Source organism: Thunnus albacares, chromosome 1 (genome assembly GCF_914725855.1).
Source record: "Thunnus albacares chromosome 1, fThuAlb1.1, whole genome shotgun sequence".
NCBI classification, from domain to species: domain Eukaryota; kingdom Metazoa; phylum Chordata; class Actinopteri; order Scombriformes; family Scombridae; genus Thunnus; species Thunnus albacares.
Window position 1 is genome coordinate 21806800 of NC_058106.1, and position 27740 is coordinate 21834539.

At 39.7% G+C, this 27740-nt stretch overlaps 2 protein-coding genes across 3 annotated transcripts; one reads left to right on the forward strand and one right to left on the reverse strand.

The window, feature by feature from the left end:
- Positions 1-21355, forward strand: usp47 (ubiquitin specific peptidase 47). 2 transcript variants are annotated; one of them, XM_044349460.1, is made up of 29 exons: positions 1-258; positions 4021-4077; positions 7560-7754; positions 9068-9184; positions 9667-9820; positions 9913-10009; positions 10102-10247; positions 10359-10438; positions 11559-11708; positions 11871-11966; positions 12064-12216; positions 12965-13123; positions 13843-13974; positions 14200-14276; positions 14528-14583; positions 15196-15308; positions 15436-15537; positions 15750-15957; positions 16296-16411; positions 16622-16741; positions 16931-17732; positions 17951-18126; positions 18229-18309; positions 18399-18514; positions 18620-18738; positions 19110-19240; positions 19503-19550; positions 19645-19775; positions 20302-21355. In XM_044349460.1, the coding sequence occupies exons 1-29, from the start codon at positions 214-216 to the stop codon at positions 20474-20476; spliced, it is 4152 nt and encodes a 1383-aa protein (XP_044205395.1). In that variant the 5' UTR covers positions 1-213; the 3' UTR covers positions 20477-21355. The 2 variants fall into 2 exon arrangements, with proteins under 2 accessions (XP_044205395.1, XP_044205403.1); XM_044349468.1 differs by lacking the exon at positions 4021-4077.
- Positions 20939-27483, reverse strand: dkk3a (dickkopf WNT signaling pathway inhibitor 3a). The gene is made up of 8 exons (XM_044349526.1): positions 27230-27483; positions 26774-27021; positions 26488-26559; positions 26340-26402; positions 24959-25051; positions 23893-24037; positions 23591-23747; positions 20939-23381 (listed from the first exon to the last, which is right to left on the reverse strand). Exons 2-8 carry the CDS (start codon positions 26960-26962, stop codon positions 23294-23296), a joined length of 807 nt encoding a protein of 268 aa, XP_044205461.1. The 5' UTR covers positions 26963-27021; positions 27230-27483; the 3' UTR covers positions 20939-23293.
- Positions 27484-27740: the final 257 nt, after the last annotated feature.

Below are 27740 nucleotides of genomic sequence, written 5' to 3' on the forward strand. Positions count from 1 at the left end.
TTTATAGCAGGACACTTTGTGCTTGGGTAGTGTGAACCGAGACTATTGCGACCACTTTCATAAGCCCACAAGTTTTTGGCAAGTGTAATTTAGTTATCCAAGCATCCAGACTTAAAACAAACCGGACACACAAACCATGTCAGTGTTTACCACTGCAAAGTTTTGTCGCTGACATCCTTGTCCGGATCGATGTTTGTCTGAACTGTCGCACAAATGGAAATGGTGCCGAGCGAGGAGAACCAGTTCGTACCCAAAGAGGTGAGCTTTTGTCGCGGACCCAGCCCAGGTCGGAGAATCAACCTCTGGGCGTTAGCTGTCACCCCCTTGAACATTATTAATGGCTAAACTTTTGCACCACTTTGGGAGTTTACGATCTTGGCGTGTCATTTAGAGGCTAACAGTTAGCTAAACATGACTTGGACGGCCTAACATGACACGGCTAACCAATGTTTTAGCGTCACAGCTAACAGCAGTTAGCGGCTAGTCTCAGTACATCTCGAGACAAAGTGGGTTTATGTTGGTAGCCAAAGCGTTAGCATCGTTATCATTAAATTATCTAGCCTTTCTTACCAAGAAACAACTTCTGTGGTTGACATTCTGTTACCCCCCTTCCCAAACAAAGACGACACTTGTCAACATTAGTTAACCAACTTGCATTAGAATTTGGCTAGCTAATGTCGCTAGCCTTAAAGTCCGGTTAATGGCAACAACTCCAGCTAATCTGGATGTTTTTGAAGTTGTTAAACCAAATGTAAATAGCTACCTGGCTGCTTAGTGTTGGAGTAAGTTGACGTTTATTCCTAACGCTAGTTTTATAAATATGTTTAATCTGATTCATTTTTGTCCCTGTTTGCAGATTGTTTTGAATGAAACTGTAAACGGAAGCGCTAGCTCGTCATATTTACCAGCTAACGCTAATGTTAAGCTAATCACGAAGATACAGATGTGTGTAACATACTGTTAGCGTTAATATTAGTTATTTGGGTAATGTTTCTATTAAAATGTTCGTTCTCCCTACTCTGACATCCTTGACGAACTCAGTTGACACGATCAGTTATTTGATCTCCGTTTGTTTATTCTGCTATGTTTGACGGTTAGGTTAACATGCGAGCTAAAACAATAACACATTAGCGTTAACCTACACTGTTACTAACTCATGATGTTTTTTTCATATAAGTAGCAAATCAATCGACTATATAGCCACTGTCATCACCATGATGGTTGGTTGCTGACATGTTAAATCTGCTTTGAACATAAACGTCATATAAGCGACTATTGTTATGTTGACAGTCATATTAATGTGTTGTATTGTATATCTAAGAGGTTGCTGCAACTAATTTGGAGTTCCAATATTTGATTATGGGTGGTGTTTATAGCAGTTTGGCTGCATTTACGTCAGCTGCAGAGTCATACGTCAGTCATGGGACGTCACTCGTTGATATAAGGGGCTGGTGGGAAAATTGGACTTGATGATGCAGCACTCCACACTTCATTTTAACATGTATCATAGTAATAGTGCCGCCTTTAGCTACACAACATATTAATGGATCTAATAAAAAACAAGCTTTAATAGTAAAAAATGATGACTGAAACCTGTGAGGAGGCAGTAGGTTTGTATCGTATGCATATCACTTTTGCAGCAAAGCAGTGATTTTTAAGGCTTTCACTTCAGAAATGATATTTGGCTGGTAATAAAAGAAAGCTAAAATTGAGAGTGGTTGAGAGAATTACCTGTTCTATGGTTACTTGTTTTTCTCCAAACAAAATGATTGAATCAGCTAACCACTATGATATATGACTGTCCTTTACTTTTGACCCGCTGGTAGGACAGGAACATAACTTTCTCTGTCTGAAATCACTATGACAGTTGATTAAAAATATCCATTTGTTGTGATCATTGTTCAGACTTTCTCAGTATTGTCTATGCAAAGCTAGTATCACTAAACCTACTGCTTAAGTTCTGTTGCTGAAATTAATGCTGAGTTTAAGGTTGTTGTAAAACAAGGCATAAGCTGAAGTGCAGGTGGGGTAATGTAGGTGACATGAGCTGCATTTGGTGGATGGAAGTGGTAGAGATGTGCTCTAGGATACCAGAAGTCATTAAGGGCCCAATGAAACATCTCTGAAAGGAGAAGTCAGGTTTATAACCCCAGTCACTTAACCACACTCAACTCTGTAACACTTAAGACAGCAGGCTACTGAATGGCTTTGTGTTTATGATGGTTTTGCTGTATAGATTCAGGGTTAAAAAACAACTTGTCCCAAAATGTCACCATATGTACATCCTTCTTTTGATATATGGTTTCTGTAAGAATGTTTTCCCTGTGCTATGTGCCCTGTGCCAATCCTTTGTACTGGTTAAAAAAAAAAGACCAATTTGTGTGAAGTAGTATCTTTTAAGGGCATATTCTGTTGACGTTTATTTAATGATTTAATGATCACATGATCATAATGCTTCCCTATGTTTAGTTTGTTGTTTTAAATAGAAATTAACAGTAAGTTGTGAGATGAGTAAAATTATTTGAAACCAATTAAATTAATGGTTGTAATTGATTTTTTTTAAAAGTAGGAATGGTTTTGAAATAATATTTGCATAACTCATGCTTTGTCATAACAAGGGCGACATATTTGACTTGACAAGTTCCCCTTGGCAAACCGCCTATTGTTATGAAGAAAATGCATTGATAGTTAATTATTAATCTTGTCAATCAGAAAGTTTCTTCCACAAGAAAATTGACTTTGGTCTGTGCCATGTTGTTTGTAGGGAGAATGTGTTGACAGCCTTTTAAAGAAAGGCGGGTGCTCAAAACACAGACCACTGTTCATGTGGCTATAATAGCAATAAGTATAAGGACATTAATACTTACAAGAGCATATTTCTGTGTTTTACTTGCACAGATTAAGACAAGCCAAAAAAAGAGATTATGAATACATAGTGTTTGCCATCTTTTTAGCATTAAAACTGAATTTGGTTCAACCATTAGATTTGCCCAGTTTAAATGTTTAGCGTTCTGAGTTATGAAGAATCATGCCAGAAAGCTGACTCAGAGCATGTTCTACCTGCTTTGTGTTTGGACGACACGTTTGTTTTTCAAGTGAAAGAGAAAGTTGTCATTTTATAGTCACGTATAAAACCTCTGTTGCTCTTTTCACAGTTCTTTCACTTCCAGTGACACAGGGCTGCCTTTGGCCTCTGAACAAATGAACAATTTGAGGTCACTAATTTACTTTGTTGATCCACGTTTTGAAAAAAACAACATAAATCTATTGCTCCTAACAGTGGAAAAAGAGTTTTTTTTTCCACTGCCCTCATCAGCTAGTGCATTCAAACATTTACCAGCCACGGTCACTACTAGCCAGCACTATTTTTTTTGGATACTATATACAAACTCATGGCTGGTTCCTTGCCAAAGTGTCAGCTTTAGTTGACAAATGTGCCATCTACAATAAGGTGTATTGAAATTAGATTTGTGGCTATTAAATTAACTCCTCGCATCCCTTGTCTCGTGTGGTTCTAGTTTTTGTGTGCAGTTGTAGTTGCATTGTATCAATAGGTGTTTATGGATACTGACATTACCTTAAGCCATTATTTTTGTACTATTTAAAATCAGTTACACCCACGAGGAAATACTGCCTGTGCTTTTGTCGTACCTGTGGCTTCATGTCAGCACCTTGTGATTATATCCATGGTAAAAATAACCTTTAATCTCATAATACACTTGTGTGTTGTCAGCTGCAGCTTCTATATAAGAGCTGTCACTCACATTTTGCCAAGATCACAAACCTCACAAAGAGGTTGCAAAAGCCTGAATAACCTGAACAAATTCCTGTAATTATAACTCCTTTACTATCCAAGAGGTTTATTTGCCAGACAAACAGTAGTAGCTAAAGGCCTACCAGTCAGCTTTGTGCATCCTAAATGTGTTGAGGGTAATTAGAAAGGAATGTTTCACAACTTATGTTTCTTGCTGTGTGTGTTGTATGATGTTCTTCATCCCAACTGTCTCCACATATTATTAGGGTGCCTTTTGGAGTTGCAGGCAGAGTATTTTTGATGAGATGAAGAGGATTTCCAAGGTAGCCATGCTGCATTGGGCGTGTGTGTGTGTGCTGTGTGGTGTGGGAGAGAGCTCACAAAAAAGCATGGTGTTAAATAGTTGCATGAAGCAGCACTGTGATGACCGTCATACTGGAGATACAATCAGGACGTTCTTTCAAATAGGAGTAAACTTCACAAGTAACAGCTTTATCAAACATTGGAGACATGCAATTAAATAATGACCACCAGAGGACACATGTATTGGCTGTTAGTGACATACTGGAAGTTGTGTGCTATAAAACACAAATTTCTGAAAATGAAAATCACATTTTAGGCTGGGTAACAGTAGAAATCAACATATCAAGACAACAATACTTCTCTATGAAAAACATTTGTCAATTGACAAAATAAGCAAAGCTTCTCAAATGCATCAGTGTTCAATGTCTGAACAAAATGTCTGACCAAGATGTTTGCTTTAATACTAATAAAATACAGTACAGACTTAACAAAATTATGATTTAAATACAGCCATGTATGCTCAAAAAAGGTAAACATTATACTAGATTCAGAAGCTGATCAACTATAGCTGCATAGGATTATTATGTTTATGCTCAATATTGACTTTCCTAAAATTTTACACAGTAGTAATCAATTGTTTTCAGTTCACTGAATTAAAATATCATTTTTGTGGTAGCTCACCATTACCTGAAGTTATGAAAGCCGGCCTGACATTATCTTTGTACATTCACTACATTAGCACTTGTTAAGTGAATTTTCCAGCCAGTTTTTACTTTTTAAGTTTTCAATATGCGCTGTTAGTCTGCTGATCATTATAGCCTGAAACGCTACATACAATCAACTAAGAGGAGGGTTTAGATCATGGGTCTCAATCTCGCTTGATATTTTGTGGCCCCCACCTTGATATGAAAGTTTAATGTTAGTGCGGCCCGCGAGTTTTATATGAATGGCACTTTACTGTGTTGTGTGTGGAAGGTCCCTTTATTGCACAAGCTGGAGCTGAACGAACCTGCCAATCACCTATATACAGGGGTATATGGCTGTTTCACAACAACTATGCTATACAGGAAGAATGTGCGCACCTCTCGCTAGATTGTGTCATTATTTTTGCTACACAGCTTTCAGTAAAATTCAAATGTGAATTATTAAACCTTATTAAAGCATCATTCTGTTTATTTCAGCATCATCTCTCTGTTAACGATCACTTCATTTTGCTTTGAAGCACTTTGGAAAATCCGTTTCAACACGAGCTCTATCAATATATCATTTATCATTCTTCTGATGTTTAATAATGATGATTTACAGTGGTGACAGTTTGCAGAAAAATGTGATGAATTAGGGGTAAAGTCGTTTCAAATATCCACAGCAGCCGTGTGTAATGATCAGCTGTTGGCGAGCCTGTGCGTAATTCTCACTGAGGTCTGATCAGTCTGGCAGATAATAATGTATGTGCATATTTCTGTCACATAATGCCACGTTGTGAAGTGAATTAAAAGTTAATATATACGTTTTCATGAACACACTTATGTTTATCCGACAGCGATCATAAATACAGAGTGTAACAAAACACCGTACAGCTGATGCTGCTGTGCCACATGTCATATTTGATTTGACAACGCCGCTAGCTTCACAGCGCCCGCTGCATCCATGGAGTTATTATAGAAAATAAAAGCCAATAAATAAGGCCTCCATGGCTGCATCCCATGGTTTGCAGCCATGGAGGTGCAAACCATGGGATAATGGTGTCCCTCTGTCCCGGCTTCATGTTCTCCACGTTTGCGCTGCAATGATGTGACATTCACGGACAAATTATTTGAAAAAATCTTTTGGGTGAATGGAATGTACTGAATCATTTGCGGAAAGAGATTTATTCCTCAAAACATTTTACTCCATAGTAAATGCCTTGCACAATAAACATTGTAAAGATATTTCTTTATGATGCCATTTGTTTCACTTGTTTCTACGATGACGTTTACAACAACAAAAGCATGGCGGGTGATGAACAACCTGGTAGTAGTCGCCTTTTTTGCGCCTGCTATCCTAGCCTGCGCCTGCTAATCTTTTTTTGTGGAATACTTGATGCGGCCCAGCCTCACCCAGACTCTGCCTCCAGCGGCCCCCAGGTCATTTGAGTTTGACCCCTGGTTTAGATGAAGTGACTCACAGCCTCTTGAAACTCCTGATCCTGTTGGAAAACAATTTACACTAAGTGTTGCACAATAAATTGACGCTTGGCATGGCCTTGTTTTTGTTACCTAAAGTGACTTTTTGGGAGATATTTGATTGTGTTTTTTTTTTTTTTGTTAGTTTTGTTTTGTTTTTGAATTATTTAACTAAAGAACAGTGACTGGCTAGTGAGGTGGCATGTCCAGTCACTTGTAAGGATGGTTCTTACTGATGTCAGTGAATGAGAAAACCTCGAGTCATCTGTTGCACAGCCAACTTGAAATTATGTCCGTCTCAAGCTAATTCCTATTAATTTGCACCCCCTCCAGTTTGGAGAAGCTGGCATGAGTACCAGTCCGGCATGGAAGTAAAGCAATGTACTGCTGTGGACACAGAGGCAGCAACAAAGCTTATTTTAGCTATGCAAAAGTGAAGCCAAAATATTTCCTTTCAGGGAGCTGCCATCATGCTTGTGTGATGTCATTTGGAGCCAGAGTCGGCACAGTAGAGTCGAACGGCGGTGCACGCCCCCTCAGCCATCTGACCACCTGACGTAGGTTTGAGAGCAGCTGTCACAGCTGTCAATCATAACGTCTCACCCCCTTTTTATAACGTGAAATAACTAATTAAAAACAACATTATCAGAAAAATGAGCACATGGACAAACAGCGTGATAAGAACGACTTAAAATGACAGAAACCATCTCTGGAAAAAATTTATTTGATGTGCACTTTGATTTTTTTGTAGTTTGGCTCATGTCTAATCCGCTAACATGCAGGGGGCGGGACTTATGACCTATTCTGCAACCAGCTACCAGGGAACGGTTGAGATGTTTTGGCTTCACTTTTGGGGAGCTGTCATGAAGTCCATATTTATATTTAGTCAATGGGTAATACCTCATACAACTCCACTTCAAAAAATGTGAACTTTCCTTTTTAAGGAATAAAAACATGATCTCGAAACAAAAAGCCATACGGGAACTTTGTCTGAAATTAGCAACATTTTCATTGAAATCAGGAATTTTATAATAAAAGAATAAGTAAACAAGATTACAAGTCTGACCAGACATGATATTTCTACTCAGCTTTATCTTTTTCAGAAATGTAACTCAACTTGTAACCGGTAGGTCATATCAGTACTGAAGCATGACACGGAGTGGTATTTTTTTCTTGTGTGCTGGCTTGTGTTTTTGATGATAACTGTACAAAATGTTCTAACCGTTTTATTGCAATGCTTGGCTTTTCACCAGAAAATGGAGCTGATAACACACAAAATACAGGACAAAAATATAGTCAATACATCATACTAACTTTCCTCTGATTGTCTTGATTTGCAGATCCAAAATGCAGCAGAGGAGCCGAGAGTGCTGTGTATAATCCAGGACACCACCAGTGTAAAGACCGTCAATGAGAGGCTGACCCTTAACCTGCCTGCTTCCACCACCCTCTCCAAACTTTATGAAGATGTTGCCCACAAAGCAGGATATGTGAATGGCACCTTTGACCTTGCCTGGGGAAATACACCGGACATGGTTAGGAAATTCACTAATCTAGACAATTACCTTTGTTTCTGCTCACATGTGATGAAACTTTTCCACATTAAAGTACACAGTCTTAAGTGTAATTATGGATCTCAACTGTATAATGGGCTGAAATACTGTGTCAATCAAGAGGCTAAGTTTAGGTAAAATGTTAAAATTGGTGTTGGTTACATCTCTGAGTTTCCTATTGTACAACATGATGCTGTGGTGGAGGAGGTGTGACATTTAAAAACTGTTTATTAGCTTGTTTGTGTGTTGACAAATTGAGGTTTGCCAGTAACAGGCACCTTTTCTCCCCAAACTTTACTTAAATGTTCAAACAAAAACCTAGTTTACTTAAAGGAGAAAAAATACAAACTATCCTTTTAACCTGGATAAGCCAAACTCTGAATACTGAAGTACTGAATAGCTTAGATGGTTTAAGATTTGTAAAGAATGTTTAAGTATCAGGGTAGAGATAGTAAAGTGAAAGGTTGATGTATTTGAGGTCAGGGTAAGTGTTGTTCTGTGTGCTCTGTGTTACCTTTTTAAAAATCTTCTACAACAAGCAGTAAATACAAGAATGAAGCTAACTGTCCAACTAGCAGAATGCTAAGAGATTTATGTGGGGACACATAGCCTCTTTGAATCTGCTCTGGGGAGGTAGTGCCTTATCATGACCTCAGTGAAGCTGATAGCAGTAGTGATATGTTTGAAAGTCTGACAGCCAACCAGCCAACACTTTCTTTGTCACTATCAGTGTTCAAAAATGTTTTTTTCTGTACCATTGTTCTCTACTACAAATAAAACAAAGTGTGTAAGAATGGAGTTGCTAAGAGCAAGCACTGTTGTATTTAGCTGTCATATTTGCATTTCTAATGTACACACTCAGTGTGTGTGTTTGTGTACATACTACTCCCTTTTCTTAAACGAGCCCCATGCTAATCCTGCTGCTGACCCAGGCCAAAGCCCAGGTGCTGCGCCTGTTGTTATCTCACTGAGTAGGTCAGTGGATTAAGCTACTGTATGTTTCCACTGCAGCACTCTACTTGCTCGTCCTCAGCTTGTCCAGGAGAAAGACAGAAACTCTTCTGCTACGCAGTGTTGTTCACATGTTGACTACAAGCTATTTTCCGCGTCAACACAGAGAATTTACTGAAAATGATTTCAGTGGGAATCTAAGTCTTCTTGTGAGTTTATCCAGTTTGTAACCTGTAGAAAACTGCTTGTCCTGCTGTTTGTCTGCATTTTTCCAGGAATAATTCAGCTCTAAACAAAACCTGCCATTATTTGTGATTTTTATTTTTACATCTGCCTTCCTTTAGGCACCACTGGACCACAGCAGTGAGATGTCACTCTCAGATTCTGGATTTGAGCCTGGTGGTAAGAGGAATTTCCTCCAGCTTACAGACAAAGATGGAGAACAGCCCCAGATTGCATCGGTAAGTGGCACAGGATTACCAAAATGAATTCTTAATTTCTTAAAGGTGCAGTGTGTAGAATTTTAGCGGAATGGACTTTGCAGAAATAGAATATAATATTCATAAGTATGTTTTGATTAGTATATAATCACCTGGAAATAATAATTGTTGTATTTTTGTTACCTTAGAATGAGAATGAGCACTTTATATCTACATAGTTAATGGGTCCTCTTCCATGGAGCCCGCCATATTGCACTGTCATGTTTCTACAGTATCCCAGAAAGGGGGGGGTGAGATGGTAGGTTGCAGTCTGCAGCCTCACTGCTAGATGCCACTAAATCCTACACACTGCACCTTTAAATTTTAAAATACCAATTTCTTGCTGACTTGGGTCTCCTGCAGTGAGATTGGTCTGTCGTTCACAGTTTTGCAAACTTAAGGTATTTCATTAAAAGCTTTCTCTGTTTTTGTATGTGTGTGTGTGCGTGTATGTGCGCACGCAGGATGAGTCAGGAACAGCAGATAGCAGTGGACTCGATGATAGTTCCCAGGAGCGGTTCATTGGGCCGCTACCGAGAGATGGCACAGCAGGCTGCAGTGGTGACTACAGCAGTCCATCTTACTCCTACTCCTCCATTCTCAGCAAATCTGAGACAGGTGAGGTTTGGTCACCTGTCAAATATATAACATCACTCCTTTTGTACAACTCTAGCTGATCTATTATTTATTGTCTTTTGCCCCCACTGTAGGTTACGTGGGCTTGGTCAATCAAGCTATGACCTGCTATTTGAACAGTCTGCTACAAACACTGTTTATGACCCCGGAGTTCAGAAATGCGCTCTACAAGTAAGGAACTATGTTACGAAAGGTCTTTGGGGAGTTTCCACTGGCAATATTTCAACTGGTAAAATTCTTTTATAACTTCTGTCCAACTTCAGCTGGGAGTTTGAGGAGTCAGAAGAGGACCCAGTCACCAGCATTCCCTACCAGCTGCAAAGGCTGTTTGTTCTGCTGCAGACTAGTAAGAAACGGGCAATTGAAACCACTGATGTGACGCGGAGCTTTGGCTGGGACAGCAGTGAGGGTGAGCTTTTGCTCCTATGACTAGACTCACATGGCTTGTGTGCGTGTTTGTAAGAGAGAGACCATGTGCCTCTGCATCTCTACATTATACTTTTTGTGCTTTTGTTTTTAGCTTGGCAACAACATGACGTCCAGGAACTGTGCAGGGTCATGTTTGATGCCCTGGAGCAAAAGTGGAAGCAGACAGAGCAGGTAGGAGGAGAAAGCAAGAACTTTGCTTAGACTTTTAACAGCAAAAAATGAGCAGCCAGTCTAAGGACTCCCCCCACAATCAAAACAAAAGGCCTACTGTGGGGAAAAGTGAAATGGGCCAGTACGCCCCCAGGGTTAGCTGTTCCTTATCTCAGGAGTGGCTATAAACTGCAAACACTTAATCCTGTGTGCGTATGTACAGCCATGTGGTCTGTGCACGAGCTCCTAGTTAGGACAAAATAAATGCATGTGATTGAACCTCATTAAAAATGAGGTGAATATTTTACTAAGTGGAAATTTAAAGGTAGAAATGGCAAGCTGGTTGAATAAAATGACATTATTCCTTTTGTCCTACTCCACATAAGATATAAAGATTTAGATTTCCTTTAAGCCCTAGTTTAAAATGTTTTATGTTAAGTTTTAATTTTTAGTCATTTTGGTCATATATCTATCCAGAGCCTGTGAAAACAGTTGTTTGTCCTCTAGTGAGACACAGGAAAAGAATAGTACTCCCTTGTGACTTGTTACAGTAACTGCTCTCAATGTGCAAAATTGAATTCCTCTTTAATGCTAACAAAGCATGTTAACATACTGTTAGCATGTTACTATCCTAACTTTAAGTATGTTAACAAGCCATTATCAAACATGCCAGCATGCTAACTGCAGGCATTTTAGGGTTTTAACTGTAGTTCAAGCACCTCAGGCTGACAGAACATAAAAAAAGTGATGAAAGTCTCACATCATAGAGCTGCATTCATGTCATGTCAGAGTTATCAGAATTTTCTGATAGTTTCAAGAGTTTCTAACTTTCCCATCTCTTCCTTCCTATATGATGTGAATGCCACAGCAGCCTGATGAGCTTAATCATGGCCTTTCCTCACATTTGTTAAAACGTTTAATTTTTTGTCCCACTAGTGGTAAGGATCTAAGAATTATAAAATTGTCTTTTTCTTAACAGTTTGGGCTGGCAGGGGGTTGTGCACAGCAGTAAATGCACATTGAGGCCTCCTGTAGTCAGAGAATTTAGCAGGAAAAAATTTGCTAGCCCAAGGCAAAGGCTATATTTTTACAAGTGAAACATGTCTGAGAAGGCCTGACTGTCATGCCTCCCTATCCTCAGGCTGACCTCATCAACCAGCTGTACCAGGGGAAACTCAAGGATTATGTCCGTTGTCTGGAGTGTGGCTATGAGAGCTGGAGGATTGATACTTACCTGGACATCCCTCTTGTAATCAGACCCTTCGGAGCCAGCCAGGCCTACGGCAGTGTGGTGTGTTTCTCTCTACATTTCATTTATTTTGACATTTCACACATTGGCGTCACATCAAGGCTGCCTTCACTTCACTACGTGCAGCTAATTTTAGTCTATTTTAGGACCATTTAGTAATCAGGCTTGTATCTAAATTACCTCAAATGAATTTTGCTGCCACAGGAGGAGGCTTTGCAGGCATTCGTCCAACCAGAAACTCTGGATGGGCCCAACCAGTACTTCTGTGAACGCTGCAAAAAGAAATGTGATGCCCGGAAGGTGAGCACACTGAAAATGTGATGTGAGAGTCGTATTCAGAGAATACAGTGTTCTGTTATTGACCTGCCCCTTCTCTGATACATGCTTCTCTGCACAGGGTCTGAGATTTCTACATTTTCCCTACCTGCTGACACTACAGCTGAAGCGGTTTGATTTCGACTACACCACTATGCATCGCATCAAGCTCAATGACCGCATGACTTTCCCTGAGGAACTTGACATGAGTCCTTTCATTGATGTGGAAGATGAGGTGTGGGTTAGCCCAAATGGGATTTCTTTAAAAAAAATTTTTATCCCTTTTTATTTCCTGTTAGCCATGAATATCAAATTATCAATTTCTTGATGTGACTCTGATCATGTAACATCTTGATCAGGAAGTCCAGACTAGAGGTACTTGGAGTTTTCTTTTGGCTCAACACAAGGAAAAGATAAATGAATTAACACATTTTTAGGCCATTTAGGCAAATGTCCAAATTCCTGTTTTATCTTGAAGGACGCCTGAATTAGGGCTGCAACTAACGGTTATTTTCATTATTGATTAATCTGTCGATAATTTTCTTGATTAATCGATTACTTTTTTAGTCCATAAAATGGGGAAAATTGTCGATCGCTGGTTCCCAAAGCCCAAGATGACGTCCTCAAATGTCTTGTTTTGTCCGACCAAGGAATAAAGAAACCAGAACATGTTCACATTTGAGAAGCTGGAATCAGACAATCTGGACATTTTTATCTTTAAAACTACTCAACGATTAATTGATTATCAAAATAGGTGTCGATTAATTTAATAAATTGACTAATTATTGCAGCCTAGTTTGAATTGTGAAATGTTTTCAAATTTTAAAAAATAATCAACATGTATTTTCAATATCTACTTCCATTGTTGAACAACACACGATATTTGTTTTATTAAAAATAATGGTTGACGAAATTGTCTAACCCCTTTTTAAAAACCCTCTCTATTCTGATTTTTTTTTTTTTTTTAATGGCCTCTTTTCTAGAAGTCGCCTCAGACAGAAAGCTGCACTGACAGTGGAGCAGAAAATGAAGGCAGTTGCCACAGCGACCAGATGAGCAATGATTTTTCCACCGACGATTGTGTGGATGAGGGCATCTGCCTGGACAGCACCGGCAGCACAGAGAGGGTGTTGAAGCCAAAGGTAATCACCCTAAACACTTACTATATCGATACTGTTGTAAATGACAAAACAATACAAGCAATTACAGATGCTACAAGGCACCAGGGGTCACTGAGAGTAAAATGAAAATTACATGAATCATATGCTATGGCTTTCAGAGTCAGCTGATCTGAACACAGTCGAACACCTACGGGAGATTTTGGAAGATAACTCCAAATTCATTTTTTTTGAAGAACAAAGTAGAGTTTCAGAGAGCAGTGAAGCTCTTCTGAAGGTTTGTTGTGGTTCAGCATCTAACTAGAGCACCCTGTGTTGGTTTTTCCGTTAATTTGTCTCCCATCTGTTGCTGCCGTGCCATTATTGTAGTGATAGGGGATTCCTGGAAATTTTATTGCGCAATTGTCTGCTTTCAGACAAAGCTGAAAAGTGTGACCCTTTACTTCCTTGTTCGTGTTACATAAAACATCTGTTTCTCACTTTGTGGGTCATGTTGATTTTCTTACATAAAACTGTCTCTTTGTGAATGCTTTTCACATTTGTACACTCAGTGTAGCTCTCCTGTCTGTCATATCAAATATAGCATATATTATGCCTATATCCTGTCTTTGCAAATGCAATAGTATTGGTAGACTTTCCTGTTGTGAACATCGGTCAGCCTGCGTGCTGAGCTCCAATATAATGATACAAGTTGTTTTTTGCTTTTTGTCTGAACAAAATTATTTGTCTTTGTCTAATCTCAGAGTTTGTTGACCTTTGAGCTGTTCTCCGTCATGGTCCATTCGGGGAGTGCTGCAGGTGGCCACTACTACGCCTGCATCAAATCCTTCAGTGATGGCCAGTGGTACAGCTTCAACGATCAGCATGTTAGCAAGGTCAGCATCACCCTCAGTGACCTATTTTGTCCTCTTGCAGCACTTAAATGTCAGACAGAATGACGCAATGGACTATTTCAGTGCTTGTCATCTTCATACACTCTTCATTATCTTAAATTACACATGCACCCCATGCCCCCGTCATTTTAACATGCTACTTATCATCAGCATAGCAGTATCAGTTCAATGAGTGTCAGTGCCTTTCTATGTGTTTTTGATTGGCAGATCACCCAGGATGATATCAGAAAGACATATGGGGGATCCTCAGGGAGCAGAGGTTATTATTCCAGTGCCTTTGCAAGGTCTGTTGTCTCTCATATCTGTCTCACATGATAAGCTTACAGTACATTGACTTTGGGAATAGAACAGTAATGAACTTTGAACTTGAACCTGTCATTTACTGCATATGTGTTCAAAAGGAAAAACAAGAAGGATCTTGTTTGTTTTTGTTTTTTTCATGCTCTTGTTGAAATATTAGGCAGCTACTCTTTGGACTGACAGTACATATATTCACTCCGTTCACTGACAAGACTTTTTTTTTTTCTCCCAACAGCTCTACAAATGCATATATGCTGATTTATAGATTGAAAGATCCCTCAAGGAATGCAAGTAAGAAATTCATTCAATTAAATCTGCTAAAGATAATGTCAGAATTTCTGAGACACCAACACAGATATGATAAACAGTGACAACCTCAAGATGTTTGAGGACATCATTTATGTTCTTTTTTTCTGTCATGTTGTTGGTTCTCCTGTCTGTAAGGTCAACAGCAAAATCAAGTCTCTGCTAGAACATGTCTGGATTAAGCTATGAAACTGGTTTTAATGTTTAGGAATGTTCCAAATTCATCAAAGATTTTGGAGCTGGCCATTGTTGGTCTGGGTTTTCAAAAGAATGAGAATTAGGAAAGAGAATGTTCTCATGAATAAATGCCAGCCATATGCCAGCCGATTTTTAATAGTAATTCTTCTGATATTTTCTCTCCATGAAAAGAGGGTCCAGTACTATTTTTTTAATAGAGATCATTAATGATAACAATGTCACCAGACCTTTTCTGCGGTGCAACTTATTAACTAAGCTTTCCAAGTCTTGTTACAGTCGTTATCATCCTGGAGGATATTTCATCATTCTCGAAAGAAACACATCAAGAGTTTAATGGTTCATGGCTGGTTATGTTTTGTTATGTACCAGTATATTTAATGTATATATGTCTGTCTGTAGAGTATTTAGCTGTGGATGACTTCCCAGAGCACATAAAGAGTTTGGTTCAGAAGGAGAAAGAGTCTGAAGAGCAGGAAAAGAGGCAGAGGGAGATTGAGCGCAACACTTGCAAGGTACATGATCCTTTGGTTTGAATCAAGATCCACTGTTCCTCTGAATGAAGATCAGTTGATGCATGGCCTCTTTTTTTAAAAAAAAAAAAGTCTTTCTTTTATTGCTGTCTTGCTTTTTTACCTTCAGATCAAGCTTTTCTGCATGCATCCTGTGAAGATGATGATGGAGAGCAAGCTGGAAGTGCACAAAGACAAAACTCTCAGAGAAGCAACAGAGATGGCCTACAAGGTTTGTTGGTTTATTTGTTTTCCGACAACATCGCTCATTAATGCATCGTGTTTCCGCAGCTGACTTGATGGTGCATTCAGGTCTCTGCTTCCACAAAACATGTAACTTTGACAAATTGAACAATAATAAATACTGGTGATTTTTCCAAAAAGACACTGTAGAACTTGGATTTACTTTTGTGGTCATGTTTGTTTGTGTGTTCTGTATTTCAGCTGATGGAGCTGGAGGGAGTGGTCCCTCTTGACTGTTGTCGCTTGGTGAAGTATGATGAGTTCCACGAGTACCTGGAGCGCTCCTATGAGGGAGAGGAGGACACACCGATGGGCCTGCTGCTGGGAGGAGTCAAGTCCTCGTACATGTTCGACTTGCTGCTAGAGACCCGCAGGCCAGAGCAGGTGTTCCAGCCTTACAAACCTGGAGGTTAGTAGCCTGGCACTGTTCAGTCAATCAAACTTGTCCATTAGGAATGTGCGAAACTGATGTTAGATAATCATGTTTTACAAAATGTTTTCATTAGTCCTGCACAGGTAATTATGTACAGTCTTCCAAGTATGATTAGAGCCCAAGTAGCAGAGTGTACATGACCATGTCGACTCCACTACACGGACAATGGAGACCAACCATGATGGATGGCAGTCATTAATTGTAGATGTGCAGGTGGTCAGAATATCAAACCAAATAATTTGGATTTTGACTTCAACCGTAATTGTACCTTGTGTTTTATGTCTGTGTGCGGGTGTGTTCCTTTTTTTCTACAGAGGTGATGGTGAAGGTTCATGTTGTGGATCTGAAGACTGAGACCATCACTGCTCCAATCAGTGTCCGGGCATACCTGAACCAGACCATCACTGAATTCAAACAGCTAATTGCACAGGTGCTGCTCTTCTCTGCTCCTATATTCACATCTGTATCTTCTCTTCCTTTCTTAACTTTTTATCTTTGAGCATCAACACAAAAAATTGTGTCTGTTCTACAAAGCTTTTCTCTTTCGCCAGTGTGACAGGGCTAAGGTGTCAGTTTTTGTCAATACATAAGAATTTGTATTTCTTGCAGACTTGAGTCTTACATATGTGTTTCTTCCCAGGCAACAGGGCTATCTGCAGAAACGATGCGTGTGGTTCTGGAGCGCTGCTATAATGACCTCCGGCTCCTTTACGTTCCAAACAAAACACTGAAAGCAGAGGGTTTCTTCAGGAGTAACAAGGTCCAGACATTGTGTTTCTTTTACTTCTGACAGTATGCTCACAGTATTTACTACATTTCAGTGTTTCCATTGTGTGATGACAGTTTTATGTAAAAGAAAAATTTGGCACTCAGAAAATATATTTGAACCCTTCTCAACACTATGAAGTTTAATTTTTACCTGTTTTGTGTTTTCTTTTTTTGTTATTAGGTTTTTGTAGAGAGCTCTGAGTCAACAGATCATCAGGTCGCTTTCACTGAATCACTCTTGTGGAAACTGTTAGATCGTCACGGGAATACGATCCGACTTATGGTCTTGCTGCCTGAGCAGTCTCCTGGCACACTGGCCAACAGAACTCTTTGCCAAAAAGTAGGAGGTGACTCCGATGTGCCCTTTGAGGGGTCAAAGGGTAACAGGAAATCTGTGGAGGCCATCCTAGAAGAGAGCACAGAGAAGTTAAAGAATCTGTCTCTGCAGCAGCAGCAGGGCTCCAGCACCAGTGACAGCCAGAAAAGCTCTGATGCAAGCGACTTTGAACATATCGAATCCCCGACCCAAGAGGCTGACTCAAACTCTTCACTCTGTGTGGCCGCAGACAACAGAGAGTTGGAGAACCGGATCAGGGCAACAGCTGGGTGCAGCGGCGGTACCTCCTCTGACCCAGAGAACCACTTTGCTTGTGAGGAGCGCTCAGACTCTGAGGTAAACAATGACCGCAGCACCAGCTCAGTGGACAGCGACATCCTGAGCTCCAGCCACAGTAGTGACACACTGTGCAATGCAGACAGCGGTCCCATCCAGCTGGCAAATGGCTTGGACTCTCACAGCATCACCAGTAGCCGTCGCTCCAAAGCCCATGAGGGCAAAAAAGAGACCTGGGACACTGCTGAAGAAGACTCTGGAACAGACAGCGAGTATGACGACAATGGGAAGAGCAAGTCAGAAGCTCAGTACCTGTACTTCAGAGCAGAGCCTTGTTCCCAGGATGACTCCTCCTGGGATGCACAAAAATGTATGAACCTTATATTTATGATGCAGTCTTAAGTAATTATCATCTTTAAGTAAGAAACATAATGCTTTTTTATTGCAAACTGCCTCTTACAGTTAAAACTGAGCACTATTGACTAAATTGAGTAAAAATGAGTGAACAAACACAATAATCAGGTGTTATTCTTTCTTTAAAGAGGGATGTTAAAATGTTAAATTGTTGTTTCCTTTGATCTCCTTCAGGTTTAGTTGTTCATGTGGACAAGAGGATAACATTAGCAGCATTTAAGCAGAACTTGGAGCCCTATGTGGGTGTCACCTCGACGCAGTTTAAGGTGTTCCGGGTTTATGCAAACAACCAGGAGTTTGAGAGCGTAAGGCTCAATGAAACACTGTCATCGTTCTCTGATGATAACAAGGTCAGGATCAATTTTCAGGATTTATTTGTTTGATTTTTGTTTTAGACTTTAGAGTTACCCGATTCTTGATTTTAATAGACTCAACTTCATTACTTTTCATAGATAACTATTCGACTAGGAAGAGCACTGAAAAAGGGTGAATACAGAGTGAAAGTGTATCAACTACTGGTGAATGAACCAGAGGTAAGAACAGCTTTAATTTTCTGTTGCTATCATCTGTAATATTGGGATTAAAATGACCTGACTGTTTTGCTGAACATTTTGTTTCCTAGCCCTGCAAGTTCCTTGTGGACACGGTGTTTGCCAAGGGCATGACTGTCAGACAGTCGAAAGAGGAGCTGCTTCCTCAACTGAAAGAGCAGTGCAAGCTTGACCTCAGCATTGACAGGTGAGCTTACATGTTGATACAACGCACATTAGTCATTGCTCAAATATAAAAAGAGATACAAGATAAAATGTAGGTGTGTACAAAAAGACTTGTTTGTGTGTTCAGGGTCCGTCTCAGGAAAAAGACATGGAAGAATCCTGGCACAGTATTTCTGGATTACCATGTCTACGAGGAAGACATCAGCATCTCCTCCAACTGGGAAGTTTTCCTGGAAGTCCTTAATGGTAACGCTGGTTCTGCTGTACTAGATACAAAGGATATATTGTACTGTATTTATTTTTTTGGTACTTGAAATGTCTGCTAAAGCTGTAATGTTAAAAGTCATCTCCATCTCTTCACTTTGGCATCAACAAATTGAGTTCCAACATGAGAAAACAAACAAAAGTTAAAAATATCTGTTGCTCCCAGGGACTCAAAATAGTATCCTATTTCGTTTGGAAACCCATGACATGATGGCACAAATGTAAACTGATAAAAGTAGTACCAGAGTGCAGGGAAACATGTTTTCACTGATCTCATTCCCTGCAGAAAGGTTCAGAGGAAGTGCAGTCAGTTAAAGTGCAACCTGACCCCTTGTCTCTTTTCTGTTTCTCAGAACCAGAGAAGATGAAGTCCATGTCGCAGCTGGCTGTTCTGACCCGCAGATGGAGCCCTGCTACAATGAAGCTGGGGCCCTTCCAGGAAGTGATTCTGGAGAGCAGCAGTGTAGAAGAACTCAAGGAGAAGGTATGTCTGACTCCTGCTCAGTGTTTCTTACTCATGGTTTATACACAGTTTACTACAGTTCAGAAAGACAGTAGTTTGACATGAACCTGATCATGCACAGTCATCACCACTCAAATCAATGCCTTTACATTTAATTTTGGGACATTAACTTTATATTGAGGGGAAAAGATGGAAAATAATACATCTTGGCAGGTGGTCATGGTGATGCCACCTAAATTCCTATTGAGACTGTTTGTGACTCATTTCTTTATTCTGTTTGCAGCTTAGTGAGATCAGTGATATTCCTCTTGAAAACCTGGAGTTTGCAAAGGTATGTGAGATGCACTGCCTCACACAGAATACTTGTTTTCCTTATGTTGTTTTATTGTCATCATCTAAACCTTCCCTCTGTCTGCTGTGTGCAGGGTAGAGGAACATTTCCTTGCGACATCTCTGTGTTGGAGATCCATCAGGATTTGGACTGGAACCCTAAGGTGTCGACCTTAAACGTGTGGCCTCTGTACATCTGTGATGATGGAGCTGTTGTCTTTTATAGGTAAAAGAGCTCAAAACAAAGACTTCATATATGTTTCTCTCCCAACATTCTCTGAGTTTTGCCATATCAATGAAATTTAGGACTATAAATAGCTCCTCTTACTAGATTTACTAGTAACAACATAATGGTGTAAATTATCTGTATACAATATTGTAATGACAAATATTAAACAATAATGTATGTAAGATGTAAGAATGCAGATTTTCTTTAGGACAAGAGGTGTCCAACTTCTTTGAAATTAAAGCAAAGCAGAAATGTTATTACATAGTAAAACAATCCAGTTATTTTAGCAGCATAATTCATTTTCCCACTATGACCCCGCAAAAGATAGACGGTATAGAAAAAACACGGATGGACTATTTGTATTTTTTACTGATTTTACATTGTTTTGTTGTCAGATCTCTGACAGAATTGTGTCAATTTTAGAAAAAGCTGTCACCAAGTGAAAAATGTCCATTTAGAAATTAATATAAATTTGGAACATTTTCTGACCGAGTCTTTGGCGCTGTGATCTGTGTCTGTGCAGGGACAGCACAGAGGAACCTATGGAGCTGTCGGAGGATGAGCGCAATGAGCTGATGAAGAAGGAGAGCAGCCGTCTGCTCAAGACAGGACACCGCGTCAGCTACTCTCCACGCAAGGAGAAGGCCCTCAAGATCTACCTGGACGGAGGCCCTGCCAAGGACCCGGGGCAGGACTGAGTCACAGCGCGCCGCTCATGGTTGTTTGGATGGTCTGGCTGCTGCAGCAGAGCAGCCGGGCTACGGGGACTCGGCCCGAATGTCAGGCCCGATGATGACTTGAACATCAAGCAGCGTTGTGAGGCTGACGTGCTCTCACCCTCCACTCTGAGCCCCAGGACTCAGGCTCAGAAACCCTATTGTGCACTATAGTGTATTGTACTGTAAAGTTTAAAGGGAAGTACAAAAGCTATTCAATACAGAAAAAGAATCAAATACTGTATAGACAAATCAATCGAGCGTAAAGCTCCAGAGATGGATGCAGAGATGTTAGGACTGTGAAACTGGACTGGAAGGCATCCATCCTGTTTATTTAAGTCTCCCGTCTCCTTTCACACCAATCTTTGCTCCCTGTCACTGCGTGTTTCTCTTCCTGTTTTGGCACACATCTGTTGTCTGTATTAACCTTTAATTTAGAAAGTGAATTTCTTTGTTTTTGCACCATGTGAACTGGGTGTACATCTCTAGTGTCATCCGCATGTGTGTGTGTGTGGTGTTGTACTGAGGGTGAGGGAGCTCTCTCTGGGTTTTTGGGAGAGAGTGTGAGGTTGTTTTGGCGCTTCTACCTGCTGCTGCTTGATAGATTGACACAAGAAGGTGTAGAAAGCCCGCTGGACTTCTCAGTCCGCCTGGGCTACTCCTCTGAGGACTGAAGCTCAGCATCTCGGTCCCTCTGGGCTTCTGATGCTGCCACCAGCTATTCACTGTAGAAATGCCAATATCTGAAGAAATTCTTTTTTTTTTTTGTTGTTGTTGATGTTTATTTCTTTGAGATTTAAATCCTGTGTGAAAATAGTTTAAGATGATTTTAGAAATGTATTAAAATGCTTTTTTTCATAACTGCAGTTTTCTCTCACTGTAAATTAAAATGGCTTTTCAACTCACCTTCAATTTATGTTAAATTAATACGACAAATGCTGCTCACCTTTTTAAAGAGTAGATGTTAAAAAACGTGTTTATTTTTTAAAGCAATGCATGGCAGGTTCCAGGTGCTGAACAACAGTTCAGAGCTTATTCTTTACATTAACACACATACACATACCGAGGTATTGCTTGCATTGATAACATACCTTCCAGCCTGGATGTTGAAAAGGTATGTCAAGTTGCTGTACATTACACAAAACACATACAAGCATCATGAAGTATTGGAGACTGATGGCATTTTTTGCGACTGCAGAAGTGTGTAATGCAGGCTGGAGTAGACAACAGCGCTTTGATAAATCAAAATTTGCACTAAAATTGTAAATGCAAGCAGAACAAAAGGTGTGGCTGAACAGGTATTTGTTCTGATAATTGCTGGTTAAGTAACAGTAATTTGTTTTTCAATGAAATATTTAATTAAGATTCACAGAAAGAGGTTTAAGGAAAAATAAAATGGTGACTACTGGCCCTTTCAAGACAGTTTTTGGTACTTGAGAAAGAGTTCTACAGTCTACTGCAATCCAACAGCCCTGTAACAAATCGTATCTTTGTGAAGCTTATAATGACTACTTTAGGGACACAATGTTAGAGTTAAGTTGAATGAACAGCTGTCTAACACTGCGTCAACAAAAACTGATCAAACAGATTCTTCACAGTGCATTTGAATTGACCGCATTGGGTTTTACATGTGTACCTAATAAACTGGTTACTCAATTAAAGCTTCTAAAGCTGGGAAGTTCATCTTGGTTCACCGCTGCCCAACATTTCCAATGGACTATTCAGCTCAGAGGATCAGAACATGGTGCATTATTACAGTTTAAAAGTTCTGTACCTAACCTAACATGAAACCTTACCAATATCTTTTGTTTGTACCTAAATGCAACTGTAATATGAGAGTCATTGAATGCCAGTAGTCAACCATCACACAAATCAAACCGTCAATCATGATGGACATTGTTTTCTTTTGCCTGTCCAGTTGAAATGTTGAGGTCTTAGCATAAATGTACAGTACCTCTGTGGAACTAAACAACATGAGGATTTTGGCAGATATTGGTTTGCCAAAACATTTTCTAAAGTGACACAGGGGAGTAAAGGAAAGGAATAATAATTGTTAAGGACATTGAAGCAGCTAGAATTTTATTCATTTTTGAAACAAAAGATGATGAAAAGAAGCTTTCTAGGGGCCAACCGCTGAAGTCACTGTCACAGTAGCTATGAAAAGTTTACAGAACACCAGATATAGACAAAAAAAACCCAAAACATGTACATTTGTATATGATTAAGGACAATGAGCGGAGTAATTCTTCAAAACCCAAACAATGTTTATTGCCTGCTTCTGTGATACTGTTGTATTGGTCACACAGTACATAAAGCTTTCATTTTTGAGTGAGGCCTCAAACAGGGCGGCTCAGTCTCACTTAATATGGACAGATGCTCCTCAACATAGTATCAGCTGGTGACGATGTGATGAAGATGATATCTGAACACTGAAGCAAGTAATCTAGAAAGTAGTGTCTAGAGTCATATTCAGTGTGTTGCAGTTAATTTTAAAGTCTAGGATTAGCATTAGTTTAAGGTTAAAGTTACAATATTATATACAGATGCAGCAAATAGTCAAGAAACTCTTTGTAAATATAGTGTTTCTATTAGTGACTTTTATATCTACATTTTCAGAAACCTTTAAGGATTGTAAACCTCAGTTTTCAATCAGCAAATAAAATACATATATTTTCAGCCATATCTCATGCAGTATAGTTTTACCACCTTGGATTAAGTTGGCAAATAGAAAGTGCAATGAGTCAGAGGAGACACTCGTCTTATTGTTTGCAAGGCAATCTGAATCAAATCCAGCTTTGATTAGATTATGTAGTCTATCTCTGAGTATAGAGTGTCTGTCAGGTCCTCTTCACTTGAGTCCTCTCCTTTAAGGCACATGGACCCTCGCCTGTCAGACAGGAGAGTAACATTTTTGTGAGCAGAACAAAATAATACCAATGACAAAAACTGGCGAGTGACTTGCAATATCTTGGATTAATTTCAACAGAATCACTAAATTAACACCAAATACAGGATTTAAGACGTACTGTGCTGTTAAATGTACGTGTGTAAGGTACGGTGAGGTAAAAGATAAGGGCAAGTAGTCACTGTACTCACCCCAGGTGCTGGCAGTGGAGATCCCCCGCACAAGGACAGTGTTTTCTGGGTCGCTTGTCCTGGATGTCCCAGGATAACAGCTCCATCAGGTGGTTGGAGGCACCGAAGCAGCGTTCACGCTCAATGGGCTTTGCAGAACAGACGGGGAAGAGCAGGGCTAAACACACATAAACACACACACAGAAGATGACCCATCACAGCATTATTACTTTAAACTTGATGAGCAGATTTGGTGTGGCGTTGAACAAATGGAGAGCATCACTAAGCAGCATGTACTATACACACTGTCTACTCTACTGTACCTTTATGGAAAGCACAGCAGAGGTCTGGACTGCAGTCAGTCTGATACTGACAAGTGCTGCCCGCCTCTCCTTTTGTTGCATTTTGAGTGCACTGACCCCAAACACACAACTGTTCACCACAGCACTCATCATCCTTAGTACAGGGCTGAAACAACAGAAAAAAGTAAAAAATGACACACAATCAATTATAGTTACTATAGTCAAACATCATTCCATTAAAGTAAAGTAGCCACAAAATGTTTTAAAACACATTTCAGCAGATATCTTTCATCTGATGCAAATTTTATCTTAATAGTCTAAAAAATAATAGTCTAAAAATAAGCTCACAGCCTCAGTTTAACAACTCACAGGAGCATGAAGGAGCATTATGCATGAAGTCGTGCTGACGTTTTTTCAGTTAAATATAAATGAGATCAACGGGTCAACTGGTCTCTGATAACAGTGCAACAAACAAGTTCCTGATCCTGCACATCCTCTACAGATCATTAATATGGTGATTCAGTAAAGTGTCTTCTGGTTGTTTTAATGCAGAGTTTTTCAGTGCAGGGCACTTGACAAGACACAGACGTCGTCCTCTGTGTGTATTTATTATCCTGGTGCACTGTACCCTTGTTTGGCAGAATGCCAGTATCTATGCCTCTGAATTGCTTTTTACTCCGCCTCACTGAGACCAATTCTTCCGAAGAAGAGGCTACAGAATCAGCAGTAATAACTGAGTCATTCTTAAATAAAACAAATGGGTGAGTCTCTAAAGAACAGGCTCTCATTTCCGATATTATTTCTGTTCTAATTATCCCCCGAGACAGTAGAGGTAACGAAGAGCTCTTATTTAACCTTGACACATGCTGTTCTTTCATGTGAAGCTCATAGGACGGAGTGTTCATGAACAACACACTCCAGTTACACTTGTGGACACAGACTGCAATGCAGTCGAAATGAAACCCCAGCTGCCCGGAAGTGACTGGGTGTGTGTGTGTTTGAAGGACACAGACGTGAGAAATAGGGCATTTTAGAGAAAACTAACCAAAATAGTAAAAGGCTTTCCACATAACTTATGTTCACTTACAACATCGATTGGTTTGCAAGGTAGACACTTGGAGTTGTGTGTGTCATCTAGGCAGTACCTCCCCTTCCCACAGTCCTCGTTGGTAATGCATCCCTGAACAGGAAATAGAAGAAGGATTAGATTTCTGACTCCTCAAGTTCAGTCCTAAAATTCTCATGGCTCCAAGCAATCAGAGTTATTATGGCATACATTATTTCTGTAAAAATATTTCAAACAAGTGTCAATACATCAGACTTCAAAATCTCTGGTGACCTCATCTGACCCCCACATTATGCCAATATTCATATTTGATGTCAATTTTCTTAAACAAACACATGCAAACGTTTTATTATGGTCCTTAAATCAATATTTTTTAATGATTTTTTTTTTTTCCCCCCAAAGAATTCTGACCAAGATATGCCTGAACAGGACATTTAACAGTTTGAAAATAAACCTGCCATTGCTCCCTTGTGGACAAACGATGTAATGGCAACACTGTTTCTTAATCACCTCAAACATATCTGTGGCATGTCTCTACTGCAGTTTTCTATACTTATCTGCCGACATATTTACCGATACAATAGATCTCATAATATCTATAAGATAATAATATAAGACAAAAAATTCAGATGGATGCTTTATTGGTCAGGCTCAAACTAAAAGAAGAGAAACTTTGTATTTGATACACACAATTAACACTTTGCAATACTTTTAAGAGTCAAAACAACTGTGAGACCATTAACATGTGCTGTATTAGGACTTTGGTTGCTGTAACTCCAGGATCTAATTTAATCTTTTAGGTTAAACAGGCTTCTTTGAAGATGGGAGACATATTGTATATTTATAGAGAAACAGGCGTCTCCTCCACTTTCGTTTTTACCTTTTGTGAGTAGGTCTGCAGTTAAAACTAGGACAGATTCTTGTCCCAGAAAACAGCTGTTTACCTCTCCTGTCTTTCTACAATGTGGACATCATCATCACACTCTCATGTGTCCAAAAATAAAAATCCTCAGTGTAAAAATAGCTGGATGACAAGACATGAAAATTGCTCTCTATATTGTAAATTTGTGATCCTCATCCTCATCATTTTTTGATAAATGCACTCAACATATCAGCTGCGTATCATCATGTTTCATCATTTATTTTATGCAATACAGCAGAGAAATAATGACTAGAGCTGAATGAGGACATGAAATGCACCCGTACAGCTGTCTGAATTTGATTAATTTGCAGACATTATGCCAAGTCAGCAGCTGTGATGCTGCTTCCAGACATTATGCAATCTTGAGGCCTTTTCTTGTTGAGAAATTCAAATTATGAGCACTTCAAAGGAGTTCTGTTGAGAAAGAGGATGTTCCACTTGATTTCATACATATTTAAGACTGTTAATGAATGAACTTACATGATCAATATTGTTTCCCAGGTCACTGGACTGGACGGTTGTGGTAGCAATATCATTTGTCTCCTGTGTGAAGGTGAGACATGTGTTTTAAAGTCAAAAAGAGAAAGATACATTTCCCAGCATTTGTTTTACTTTTTATAAGCCTTACTTGGACTTCAGAGGCGTGGACAGATTCATTCACTTTGTCAGTAGGGTTGACACCGGCACTGTCGTTGTTCCTCTAAAAGGAGGAGAAAGATTATTAGACATTATTTCTGGTTTCAGGTACAGAAATGCATTGAGAGGTCACTCCCATATTCTCTCTCATCCCACTGGTGCATCAGCTTCTTATATTATTTTATATTTACCAAACATGAAAATATTTTTGCCTTTCAGCTGCAGTAGTGAAATAATGCTATGTCACGTTGAAGACCTACAGATGCCTGGCTTCCTACCTCAGTCTTGTGCTGCTTTTCCTCCGGGAGTTGCTCCACTTCCACAAACATGCGGTCCAGGTCTGTTTGTCCCTGGGCGGAATTATCCTCCAGGATGTGGCTGATCCCTGAGTCCACTATCTCTGGGAGGATGCCATTGCAGACTGCTGTGAGAGCCAAAACTAGCAAGGAGACTCGCAACATCGTCATGCTGCTACTGCTGCTGCTGCCGCTGCTGCACTATGAGGAGGGTGTGGCGGTGAATGATGCTGAGAAACCCAAACAGCGTCACACACACACACGCACACACACACACCACAGCTGATGCGCCTTCGTCACTGCGGGGTCATCACCTCACACATGTCAATCTCTCTAACACCTCAAACAAGTAAAAAAAACAAAAAACAAATAACTAATATTGGCTAGTTTTAGCAAAATTATAACATGAAAATACTCGTTTCTGAACATGGCTCTTACTAGGTGTTCGTTAAACTTCGTCAGAACGCCTCAAACATACTTCCGACCAAGTTTAACCGCCGTTCGAGATTAGTACGCGAGGTAAACTGCAGGTTACCATGGCAACTTTTGGTTAACTCGGAGACAAACGGCGCCGGTTAGCTCGTTAATAATGACTACTTACGCCAGTTGGCTCATTGTTAGCTCACTTACAATGAACTAGCTACACAACACATGGCAGACACAGTTTATTCTTTTCTATACATGACCATGGCGATATTAAACGTTCAAATAATCGAGCTGTACTTCCACCTTTAAAAAATTAATATCTAAATATTGTTGGAACTACTTTCTAACAAACAAATAGTCCCTACGAAAAAAACGCTGAAATTAGTTTCCGATTCGGGGTTAAGGGGAAAGTTAAGGGAAACATAAATATTGATATTTAGCGGTCGATTCTCTTAATCTCCGTTTTTGCACCACTTACACTTATGGAAAACGTGTTAGACATTGTAGCAAAAGCCCTAACGCT